The sequence below is a fragment of the Microplitis mediator genome, chromosome 5 (assembly GCF_029852145.1).
Source record: "Microplitis mediator isolate UGA2020A chromosome 5, iyMicMedi2.1, whole genome shotgun sequence".
Lineage (NCBI taxonomy): Eukaryota > Metazoa > Arthropoda > Insecta > Hymenoptera > Braconidae > Microplitis > Microplitis mediator.
In genome coordinates this window covers 9,216,831-9,229,686 of record NC_079973.1, presented here as the reverse complement: position 1 = coordinate 9,229,686, position 12,856 = coordinate 9,216,831, and the positions used below count along the sequence as shown (strand labels likewise).

The window sequence follows — 12,856 nt, the reverse complement described above, 5'->3', positions numbered from 1 at the left end:
TCCTTTTTTTTTTTAAATTTGCAATTTTCTTAGCGGAAAGTTCAATATCTATAATTTTTTAAAATAAAATATGATTAATAAATTACACGGCATTAGAACGTATACCTGCTTATAAGTTTTTATTAATATGAGAAAAAAAACCCTTTTTTTTAAACATTCAACAGAACTGTTTAAAGAATTACTGTAGATATTTCTACATAAAGAGATGAAAAGTACCGTGAAATAAATTTTTTTGTCTTGTTTTTTCTACAATTTTTTTTGTCACTGATTCTTGTTACAAGAACAAACAATAGCTTTAAGATACGGTCTGTATACGTTTAGTGCGTGTTGTTGCTCTTCAGCTCATCAGTGTAACAAGCATTACTAACCTAACTTGATTTGTTAGATAGACGCGTGTACAGTTGCATAACTATGTATAACAGAACCCGTTGCATCAAATCTATAGTGTTTATTTCTCGCATCCATTCGCGAAGTTTACTTACCATGAACAAATATATTAATTTTAAATTTACCATTAAATTTATTTCATTTTCATTTTTTTTTATTTTTCCTTAAATCAGATTTCATTTTAATTAGTTATTAATTTTTATTTCATTTTGTTTCAGGTGAGTTAAAGTCTTTATCTTTACCCCGGGGGTTTCCCCCGCCCGAGAATGAGGACAGTAGTAAAGGTAAGCATTTGCTTGGTCTTTTTATGCCAATGACTAAAAGTCAATTATCTAACAACTATTATCACGACATGCAAAATATGTTATACACCTCGTTTTTCTACTATATATATGTACATATATAATGTATAAAATAATTTAATAATACATATTGTTTTTCTTTTTTTATATATTTTCTTTTTTTCATACATATATTAATGAAATTTACATTTAAACTAATAGACACAACTCTAGGAAATAATTCCGGACAATTTATATTTCCGCTTTTTTTTTTCTTTTTTCTTTCTTTATTAAAACCTTTTAAATACAAAAGAAAAGAAAATGTTGAGTCAACAATTCTACATTAAAAAAATTTTCTTTTGCTTGTTTACTTGAACTAATTGTTAACAATTTTTCGAGTCGTTATATTTCTACATGAAACACGATAGCTCATAAAAAATATTACTACGTTTTTAAATTTCGTTTACGAAATACCGTCGCACGGAGAAAAAAAATATAGAGAAGTTTACTTAAAAATATCAGTTAAAATTACTATATTTACACGGAGAAATTATTCCTGTTTAAAATGTTATGGTGTTACAATAAAGCCGGACTATGCTGGCCACCCGATGGGAATTGAAATAAACATGCAAAAATTACTATGACTATTGCAAGTGTTTATTTAAATTTCCATCAGGTGGCGAACATGGACCAGCTTTACTTAGACACCATAGCATTTTGAACCAGAGTAATTTCTCAAATAGTAAACAAAACCCTCATGAAATTATGTAATTTTTAATATCTTGAGAATTTAACATATAGTAATTTTTATTATTTAAGTATGTCGATAAATATAAACTGCATTAGGAAACTTGACTATATGTTTAGTGATCCAATATAGTAAATTATAAACTATATTAGAATGGAATTAAATAAAATAAAATTTGTATGGATTTTCCAACTTTTTATTATTATTATTGTTATTGTTTATGGCATGTGTATAAATGTTGATGTCAATTTTAAAATTTAAAAACCACTTGACCGAGATTCGAACCCTGAACTCCTGCGTGCGAATCCTGTCATCAGCCTGTCGGTCCAATGCCGGATTTGACTGAAGGCATCAGAATTTTTAATTCATATTCGTATACGCCATCTCTACCGATTGTTAATTTTATCGATCTGCTTTGGAAAAATTGCAAACCGTTGAGTAATTTTTAGTTGCTGTTTAATACTTAAAATTACACTATTCATTAGGGTGGTCGATAAAAATTGAATTTTCTCAGGCGCCCCATACAAAGCTTCTGTTTAGTGAAAAAATACCTGGGGAATTCGATTTTTTCTTTTTAGGTGAAAAGAACACGTGCCTCAGGACGATCAAAGTTCATTTTTCGATACAATCGCGGTTTTTTTAAATATCTCATGAAGTATGCAGATTACGGGAAAAAATCATAGGAACAATTTTGTAGGAAATTAAATTCTTGACAAAAAAGGTCATGTTCATTATTTTTATAAAACGTGTATTTATGAAGATATTTAAAAAATTTTTTTAGATCTTATCAATTGAACATTTGAAGGATTACAAATGTTAAAAATAACGTTTTCTTCTTAAATATAGACAACTTCGCAACTCGTAACATATCAATTATTATACTTTTTATCATTTCTATATACTTAGAAAAATGTTATTTGCAAAATTTGTTATTTTTAAAACGCTCAATTGATAAGATCTAAAAAATGTTTTTTTGAAATATCTTCATAAATACACATTTTATAAAAAAAATTAACATGACCTTTTTTGTCAAGAATTTAATTTCCTACAAAATTGTTTCTATGATTTTTTCCTATAATCTGCATATTTCATGAGATATTTAAAAAAAAACCGCGATTATATCGAAAAATGAACTTTGATCGTCTTGACGCACGTGTTCTTTTTACTCAAAAAGAAAAAACCAAATGCCCCAGGTATTTTTTTCACTAGACAGAAGCTTTTTATAGGGCACCTGAGAAAATTTAATTTTTAACGACCACCCTACTATTCATATGATTTACATCAGAAATGACTATACAGATAGTAACTTTTTCAAACTGTATTAGTATTTAATACACGCACTTGTACTTAATTTTTATATTTAAAAAAAATAAAAATCGTTTAATCCTATAATGAAATGTAATATTCAACGTTTAGTAATAATTGAATATTCTCTTTGTATAAATTGATATTTTATCAATAAAGAATATCAATGAAGTAGTAATAAAAGTAACAATACAACAATTTTTCAGATAAACATAAAGTATATTAATTACCATTTTGTGATCTTTACTATGAACTTGGTAATGAATAACAAAAATAATTCAATTATTGATTCGCATTAATATTTTTTACTTTAATATTATAATATTCCGAGACTCGCTTTCTCCGTGCATTTACTCCAAAAAAATAATAAATAACCGATAAAATTGTAATTTATTTGACGTAAAAGTACTAGAATAATTCAATGTCAAGCATTGAATATTGTTTTTTTTTTATTTATTTATTTTTTATTATTCGAGCATAAAAAAATGGTGTTAAGCGATGGCACAGAACGTAGTGGACCGTCATGATGCACACGATGCTCTAAAAATAGTGGTCGCCATAACCGTACATTTATATGCATGTAGACTCACAACTAGGGCGTCTGTTTAATACTTATTCATAAAGATGGGTCAGATAATTAGAACAAAACTAAATTATGCCGATTTAAAATTAAAAAAAAATTACATACTGCAGTTTACATGTCTGACTATATCATTATCATCAGCACATATAGACAATAATCAGAGTAACAATTAAATTCACATGTAGTGTGTACTATTGTTCATAGAAGTTTGTTCTCAAATGAAATATGTCAGGGATGGTAATTAGTGAAAGCTTTTATTTACAATCGTGCAATAAACCGTCATATCAGAGGACGTTTGACGTCGCGCTATTGTATTTTAAACGAATATATCGTATACGTACACATATGTAATAATTCTGTAGGTTTATATGTTAGTACAGGCGCATAAACGATACGATATGTCGGCTCGGTCGGTTCACTTCGGCCACACACGTTTCCCCCACTTGTTTTATACACCAACCACAAGTCTCACAGTCTAGTTTTAACTTTGCTTGGGTATGAGTGGACTAACGCGCGCTCTTATAATAATTTATAAACAAGTAAATAAATAAATAAATAAATAAATATATAAATTACTTATTCAATGCAATACATAGTCTGTGATAAAATAGATATCAGTGATATAGTAATTTTATTTTAGTGATATAATTGATTATTTGAATAGATAAAAAACTAATCATCGATAGACAAGTGGATTTTAAAAATATTCATATTTTTTAAAAATATATTGACATTCTCATATATTATTTATTTTATTATTTATACTTTTTTCGGAGTATGTTATACTCGGTTTGGACGCGGTGTCCTTGGTGTTTTGTGCAACAGTACTCGCTTATAAGTTGATGTTTCGAGTTTTCGTTGTTATTTTGTAAAGAGTATTGTAGTCGTGTACACAAAAGAAAATTCAATTGTATAAAGTTATTATATTTAACCATAAATAACAAAAGGAACTCAGAGACTTAAAAATACTTATTTTCTTTCTCTTGCCTGACAATTGGATTTTATTTAAATCGGAGTATCGTTAAATATATGACATACATGTTAAAAAAGAGAATCTCTTGTTGAGTTTAAAGACATATTTATATATATATATATATATATATATATATATATATATATCATATCAAAGAACATACATATAGAAGTCGTGTCGTCGTGCAGTCTCGACGAGTTGAGTATTTCCGCAATATGATAAACAATATATGAGAATTATCAATGAGTTTAGAGATAAGATACTCATATTGGCATCCCTTCAAACACATGGGGCCTTGCACCTGTTTCGTTGCCGCATGTTCACAGTCCAGGTGGTAAACAGTAAAAAAGAGCTGGAAAAAAAAGGAAAGAAGGAAAAAAATGACGTAAAAAGAGGGAAAGAAACCCCACTGCTTCATATGTGTTTCCGTTCAGCTCTTAGCACTTTAATATGTACACATTTTACTACTAAAAACTCGACAGTGTTGTGCTACACCACGCGAGTATCTACATGGTATAGTTTAGATAAATTTGTAAGGACTGAGTTTATGAGAAGAGAGAAAAAAATAAGGCAACGCCCACTACATCAGTAGATTTATTAAAACGAGCTGGACAGAGTGGTCACATTTATTTACCGGATGTAGTGTTACACTGACTGAAAAGGCCGCGACTCTACTGATATATCAATTAATATTTCGTCGAATAGCCTTGAGAAAAAATAAATAATACAATGATATTAAGTGTCAGTATACGTGTTTAACGTCATTAACACCAGGCTAATCAGTAATTACTGTATTCATATATATTATGATGACATTTATTAAATTCTTATGACATTTAAAATAATTATACTAAAATATAGTTATTTATTATATAAATTAACAAGCGGATTTTTTTATCCGAATCAGTCTTCCTCATCTTTACGGAAGGACATGGTACTTAAGCCTCTGAAAAGACTAACCGGAAGTATGAGCAGGTAGTAGACTCTATTACGTCCGGTTTTTGGTTTCGAATGACAACCAACAATAGGATCTCTCCGTTTTATATTTCGTTTGTTTGCAACAGAATTATGGGATATAAAATTACTTAAGATCACTTAAAAGTTATCACCTGTGAACTAAAAGTATACATAAAGTTGTAGTGACAGTGATACTATAAAAATGTCGGGTTATTTACTTTACTAATTATTGTGCAATAGTTGATTTTAAAATATGAATCCCGCTGTGACTAACGAAGCGACTTCACCAGGGGGTCGACGACTCTCACGTAGTTTTCACTCTTGTCTTCGTGGTGCTGATACTGATGAACCCGAATCAGGTACATTAATTATCAAAAATCATTTCATTAGAGAGAAAAAAAATTAAATTCAAGTAATGATTTTTTTTTTCCATAAATAGTCAATATAATTTATTTTTTTCTATAATTAAATTGAGTTCTTATTTTAAGAAAACTATTGCGACACTTCAGTAATTAATCTATAGAAGCATCAGTTACTTAAGGCAACCAAATATTTCGACAATTTAGTTGATATGTTCTCAAATTTATTACAATTAGAAACTTCCATAAAGCAATTATTTGGTTAAATAAAAAAAAGAAATTAGAAAAAAATTCTTGCACTAAGAAAATAATTAGTTTTTATAACGAAATGAAATTTCTTATTGGTATTGATAAAAATATAAAATATGTTAGTTTTTTCGAGAGTTACTTCTCGTGTAAAAAAAATTCATTCCAAAAAGATTTCAAAAAAGTTCCGCATGTGGAACTTCTAAACATGAAACAGATTAGAACTTCGAATAGAACTTTTTTGGAATGTTAGTAATTTTGATGCTAAAAAAAAAGTTTTAATGAGCGAATTTAGAGTAAAAAAAAGACGTTCTTGGAATTTTTATGGACGTTTTTTTTAGTTCTATAAGAAACTCAAAAGAAGTGATTTTTGAACTATTTTTGCATGCTTCTAGAACATCTTCATTCTACAAAAGATGCTAAAGAAGTGATTTTGAAAAGTTTTTGGAATGCCTTTTTTTAGTCCGTAAAAAACTCAAAAGTGGTGATTCTGGAACTTTTTTGGAATGTTCTTGGAACGTCTATTTTAGTTCTGTAATAGGTTGTAATGATTTTTGATCCATTTTTGAATATTTTTGGAACATCTTTTTTAGTCTATGAAAATTTAAAAGTGGTGACTTAGAAACTATTTTGGAACGTCTTTTTTAGCTTCTGAAAAATGTCAAAAGTAGTGATTATGGAACTTTTTTGGAATCTTTTTGGAACGATTTTTTTTTACACTGGTTCTCTAAACTATTAAATATTTCAATTTTATTATATAGTTGTGTAAATTAATAATTAAGAGGACAAACATCGATGAATAATTTGAGTTTCTTAAAAACATGATTTTCAAAAAGCCACCGTGGCTGCGAGCATCATAAGTCTCGTGTGATCGGTCTAGGTTTGAATTTTGTAGGGAAAGTAAAATTACTTATTTATAAAAATAATGTTTGTTAAGGTACAAAACTAATTTGAACATTAGATAAAAAAAAAAGGCATATCTATTAATATTTTTTTGACAAAATAAAATTTATTTCTTAGTAATAAGCAAGTAAATAAATACTTGAATAAAGTTATTATTTTAATTGATTGAAGAAAATAATTGTTTGGCACTATTTAAGTAACTGAAAAATAAATACTTAAACCAGGCATTTTTTCTTGAAAACATTTTTTTTCTGAGTGTATTTATTTTAAATAATTAGATTTTTTATAAATAAATAAATTAGTTTATTTTATGCTACGGTAATTAATACTATTTTATGTAATAATTGTATAAATATATAAATATATATATATATATATAAAAGTTATGAAAGTAATTATATATACGTGTCAGAAATCGAATAATTATTCTGGGCAGGTTTCGCGATTATGATGCAATCAGCCGCGATGATACACATGAGGGTGCACGAATAAAAATTTAATGATGACAATATTTTTATTTTTTTTTTTACTTGTGTAACTAAAAAAAAAAATTTAGAAGTTAAAATGTGTCGACAGTATAATAGAATAATATCGGAATTGTTGTTCCCCATAATATTTATGAGTTTAAAGTCGCGCTTTGATGATTGCACCTTGCGTGGGGGATTGTCAGAAACATGAGGGCGAAATATATACATTTATTCATTTAGCTACTGTGGCACGAAGTTAATATAAGTACTGCATACGCATACGTGACTATATGGGAATGGCATTAATATTTACTCATGTCATTTATACAACCTCCACTTATGCCGAGTTTCAAGCAGTTCATTACTGACACCGTAGTTCGACTTATCACTATACTGTATATATGTATGTATTTATGACTATCCTAAAAACTAACGTGTTGTTTATTTGTCATCAGTGCTTATAAACGGTTATTCATTTGCATTTAAATATCACAATAAATTTTATTAATATAGTGAAGGTTAACAAAAGAAATTAATTTATTAATTATGAAAAATAGATACATTAAATACACATCTCATAATAAATATCGTAAGTTTTCTACTGACAATACGTATATTTTATATATTAGGGGTGTGAAAAACTAGAGCACAAATTATTCGTGGCTATCTAATATCAATATATGATTCAAAATTCCAATCGAATTTTAGAACAAATTAAAAAATTTAAAAGATTTTCAACGATTCGAAAAATCTGAATTATTTTTTAGTTATTGTAAAAAAAATTTTATTATTTATCACAAATTAGACAAAAATTTTATACTCCGAGCTTAAAAATTTGAACTTAATAGGTTGCTCAAGAATTTTGAAAATATTAAAAAATTCAAATGTTTCTTTATTTAAAATTTTTTTTCATTGCTATACGGCAAATGATACTACATATAGCAGGCCACAAACCCAGTGTAAAATGAATTATTTTCTGAAATATTTCACCTCAAAACACGAAAAGTTGAAGGATAGTTTGAAATATAAAAAATTCAAAAAATTTCTTGTTCATCCTAATAAAATTCTTATTTGTCACAAAACCTGCATCGAAAATTTGAATTCCTGCCTTGATTAGAGGAAAACAAGTTCTTTTCTTTTATGAGAAAACCTGCGGCGCTGTTCTTCCCATAGAGTCAAAAATTTAAACTCTGAGGTACAGATCTGGTCGAAAATAGTATATTACACACCTAGGGCAGTAAAGTACTCGACTTCGCCTCGGCCAACAATCACATGTGATCTGAGGCTTTCTTATTTACTTCCCAAGGTGTGTATGTACAATTTTTTTTCCGACGTAGGCGGAAAGCGGCAACTTCGTTTCGCACAGCGGGACAAAAGTTGACGCTTTTTGCCCGGAGGCGAGAAATAGTATGCTACAAACCCAGGGTGGAAAGTAGGACGTTCCAATCCGTGTGTTGGCCACCCTCGTCTTTGGCACGGGTAGGCAATTATTAATGAATAGTACATTACACATCTTGGCGTATAATGTACTATTTAAGATGCCAGCATCGGAACAGTTTCAGCGTTTTTACAGCCCATTGAAACAAGCTAATTTGTCCAGTGCCGCGGATGAATATTAGCAAACGCGTAAATTCCGAATGACTTTAGTTAGCGGGCAGAAATAAATAATGTTTCTGCCCGCTGACTGGAAGCATTCGCAATTTCAACTTTGATACTTGTCATTTTTCTTATAGTAATTTCAAACCATTAATTTTATTTACGTAAATGACAGTTGTGACTTTGTGGTTAAGTTCTATTAAAATTAGTGTAAGTAATAAATATAACAATGCAAAAAATTAAAAGAACAGAAAAATTTTATAAATTTTTGAAAAACTGTAACTTTATGAAAAATAATCTTATCGAGATCTTGAAAAAAGCATTTTAAAGCTTGAATTCTCTAGTTTTAAGATCTAGTGATCCAAATTTTTTTAGAATTACGGTTATCGCGCAATCATGAGAATCAGAACGCGAGACAAAATATTCCTGTTCATTTAATTTTTTGCATTAGTATAGTCAATATTTTCGGTTCAATCATAAATTGCAAATCACAATTTACGCTTGCGTTATTTATCACACCATTGGTCGTAAATTAACTTGTTTCTGGCTGCTGACATTGAAACTTCAAGATCCAATGCAGGTAATCATGAAAAATGTAGTCTCTGAAACAGAATGGAACGCGATTTCATACTGTGGTCGATGTCAGCCCTACGGTCCGAGCAGTCATCTTCAGGTCTGAAATCCTGATTCGTTTCGGCCCTTGTTACACAATAAACTATTTAATTGTTCAGTTTAAAAATAAACAGTACCAAAACTACTATTATAAATAACTAGAGTTATTAACAGTAATTTGTAGAGTTCGTCACTTGCGTTGACAACCAAATACGTATACGCAAATCCGTTATGTATCGGTACTTATATATATATTTACTTGTTTGCACGCAAGCGTTAGCCATTAAGTAGTTTAACACGGCGTTAATCCATTTTCTTGAGTGGTCAAGTCGGTCGATTGATGCCAAAACAAGTAATTGAAATAACTGACAATTACAATTATGTATAGATACTGTTAAAATTGTAGCAAACACAAGCTATTATGCAATTTCATGGAGTACTTATATATACTTTTTTTTTTTTTAAATAAGTTATTATGTAATATTTTAATGCACGAAGTACATTAATTTTTATGAGCATATCGGATATTAAAATTTCTCTCAACTTATTAGAACATTATAATTTAATTTAATTTATACAATATTTGCTATAGTGAATTAATTAAAATTATTTCAGTAATTATCATATAGAAATTGAATGATTAAAATTAATTTAATTATTTGATTGCAATATAATGTGAAATAAATGTAGTTGGGGTTTAATTTTATAATTTTAAAAATTGTGTCAATAATTAATGGAGTATATTAATTTATTTTCGATAGTTTAGAACAAAGGTTGATACATGTAGTAAGCTCTTTGTCGGATAAATTTGATGATGGTCCTGTACAGTGCTCTCAAACACAGTACAGAGTAAAGGGGAATTAGACCGCGTGTTCTCAGATATGGTCAGCGAACCCATTAAATTTATACGATGATGTCGCAAAAAATTATTATCCCTTCTAAAGAAAAACTACAATACGAGAAACGTGTTTGTGTGAATAAAACTTGTGGATCATTTGTTACATTCGTTTGTACACAATAAATTGTAATATTATTTTAAATTCAAATAATAATTTAAGTTTTTTTATTTTTGTTGCAGGTAAGTTTGAAGTTAAATGATTGCCACGCGATTGCTCTCAATGTAGTGTGAGTTTAACGAATGGGCGAGGTAAGCTTATTGCGGTTTAGATAAAAATATAAATATTTAATTATAATTAACACTTTCTATACCAAATACACCCACGAAGACCTATATCTTATAAATGTGCGATACCCCACGCATCGGAATAAATAGTATGTTCACAAGAAGAAAAAGAAAAATCTTACAGTGACGCACAATATGATTTTAATGTGAAAGGATATATGACTTTATAATTGATCATTGTTTATCGTACCTCATAGTCATAGAAAACGATGGAAATATGAAAACAGGATATAAAAAAATTTATTTTCACGTATAAATGTACTATATCTTTTGGAACGTGTGAATTATTTTATTCAATTCGTATCCCTGGTAGCCATCAACTTCGCTCAGGGAAGTTTCTTTTAATCCGCCGCAAAGTTTACATCAACTTCAGGCTGTCAAGCTCTTGAGTACAGTGTGAGTTCAATTTTGACAGCAAATCGGTGTAAATCTACTACCATCTGTGGGGAAGTTGACACAGAAATTTTCCATTAAGTTGATTGAAAAATAATTTAAGCAAAAGTTACATTCAAATTGTGCGCAAGTTAGCGTCATTTAACTACCACGTCAAATTTTTTGTCATCTTGATGCCGAATTGCGGCAGTAGATTGATGCTAATTTCCCGGGAAAGTTGAAGCCAAATTATAGTCAACATTTACTAAGTATAGAGTTGCCTTCAAGTTGATTGCAACTTATTTTTTGATGAGAGAATCTTGCTGACAGCATGGCTATCATGGATTCTATTGTAGTTTAACTTTTGATATACTCAGATTACCACAAATATTGAACAGATATTTAAAATAAGTTACGGAGAAACAGTTTCGGTCAATGTGCCGTCAAGTTCAGAGTAACATATGACTATTCAACTATTGATTACAAGTTGGCTTGGTACACTGTCAAGTTTCAGCTGCAAGTTTACGTCAAGTTGCAGACGACCCGGATAGCAAGATTTTCTGGTCAGAAAGTTGGTGTCAATTAGCTGTGATTGTTGATGACAACTTCAACCTTTGTAAGTTGACTGCAAGTTGTTACTAGCTTTCTCAGAAACTTGGCAACAACCAACTGCCGCAACCTGTTATCAACTTTCTGAGAAAGTTGGTAACAAGTTGTAGGCAACACTTACAAAAGCTGAAAATTGTCATCAATTTAATCGAAACTAATTGACATCAGCTTTCTGACCAGAAAATCTAGCTAACACCCTGATTTTAACTTTTGCTGTCAAATTGTTGGTAAATTCGGGCAGCAGATTTCAGGTAATTTTAACATCAAATTACTGTCAATTTCAAGCTAAAGTGGCTATTAGGGTCATACCAACGGTTGATATTACATGGGCTGTCGATAATGTAGACATTTTATAATATTTTCATCAGGCTTCCTACTATCAACGATTAATAAACATACAAAACAGTTAAAAGCTATAGAATATTTTTATTTCATAAAAAGAAATGTTTTTTTTAATTAACATTAATTTGAAATTAAAATTAAGTGAAGTTATTACATAATAATAATAATAAAAATGAGAATGCTTAATATTCAATACTCGAATTACTTATTTACTAATCGTCAGGTGTAATTTATCTCTGATGAATTAATTTAAAAGAAAAAGGAATGAAACCGTAAATTAAAAATCGGTTAAACTCTTTTTAATAATATCATCATGTACTGCAGATTTGGATCCATCGAGTGCAGTCATGTTTAAAACATTAAAAAATTTGATTGATTGAATAAAAAAAATATATTAAGGTATGCTGTTAACGTACAAACACTTCCATTAATGGAAGCTCTTTAGCTCCCTAACAAGGTGGTGGGACCATCATATAAGGTTTGTCCCTTACTTTTCTTTAATGCTCAAGATCATTGACCGTCTAAACCATTGTTTTTTATTTCATACATGACCAAATATAAATAAATATGTCTATTGATAATTGTTAATTATTTTATTTCAGCAACGAATCGTTGCATTGTAATAAAAAAAAGTATTGAAATAAAACAATTAATGAATTATGATTGTTGACCATTAGAGTAAAATATAGATTGCGGGCACTCTCCAGTTAACCAATCGCGTGTTCTTTCCCACGTATTTTCGTTGCAAGAGGTGAGAACCAAGAGAAATACGACCTCGTATAGTAAGAAATTCCCTTCTCCAACGGCTTTCTACTTTAAACTATTAAATTAAACAAAAAAAAACTACAAACGAAACGTTTATCGCACTTTAACACGATAATCTATTGTTCGACTGCATCGTTCGATTATTTCTTATCAGTAACCAATAATTAA

At 29.2% G+C, this 12,856-nt stretch overlaps 1 protein-coding gene across 8 annotated transcripts in view; it reads left to right on the top strand.

Annotated features, from left to right (window-relative positions):
• The window catches only part of LOC130667379 (disabled homolog 2-interacting protein), a 76,816-nt gene that overhangs the window by 31,993 nt on the left and 31,967 nt on the right, over positions 1-12,856 (top strand). For 6 of the 8 annotated variants that reach the window (XM_057468890.1, XM_057468898.1, XM_057468897.1 and 3 more), the window contains one exon: positions 606-671. The exons of 1 other annotated variant lie outside the window; for it this stretch is intronic. In XM_057468890.1, the coding sequence (XP_057324873.1) occupies positions 606-671 (66 nt within the window). Of the gene's footprint in view, positions 1-605; positions 672-4,406; positions 5,594-12,856 lie in introns of those variants that run through there. One more of the 8 variants, XM_057468901.1, reaches the window with a different exon arrangement.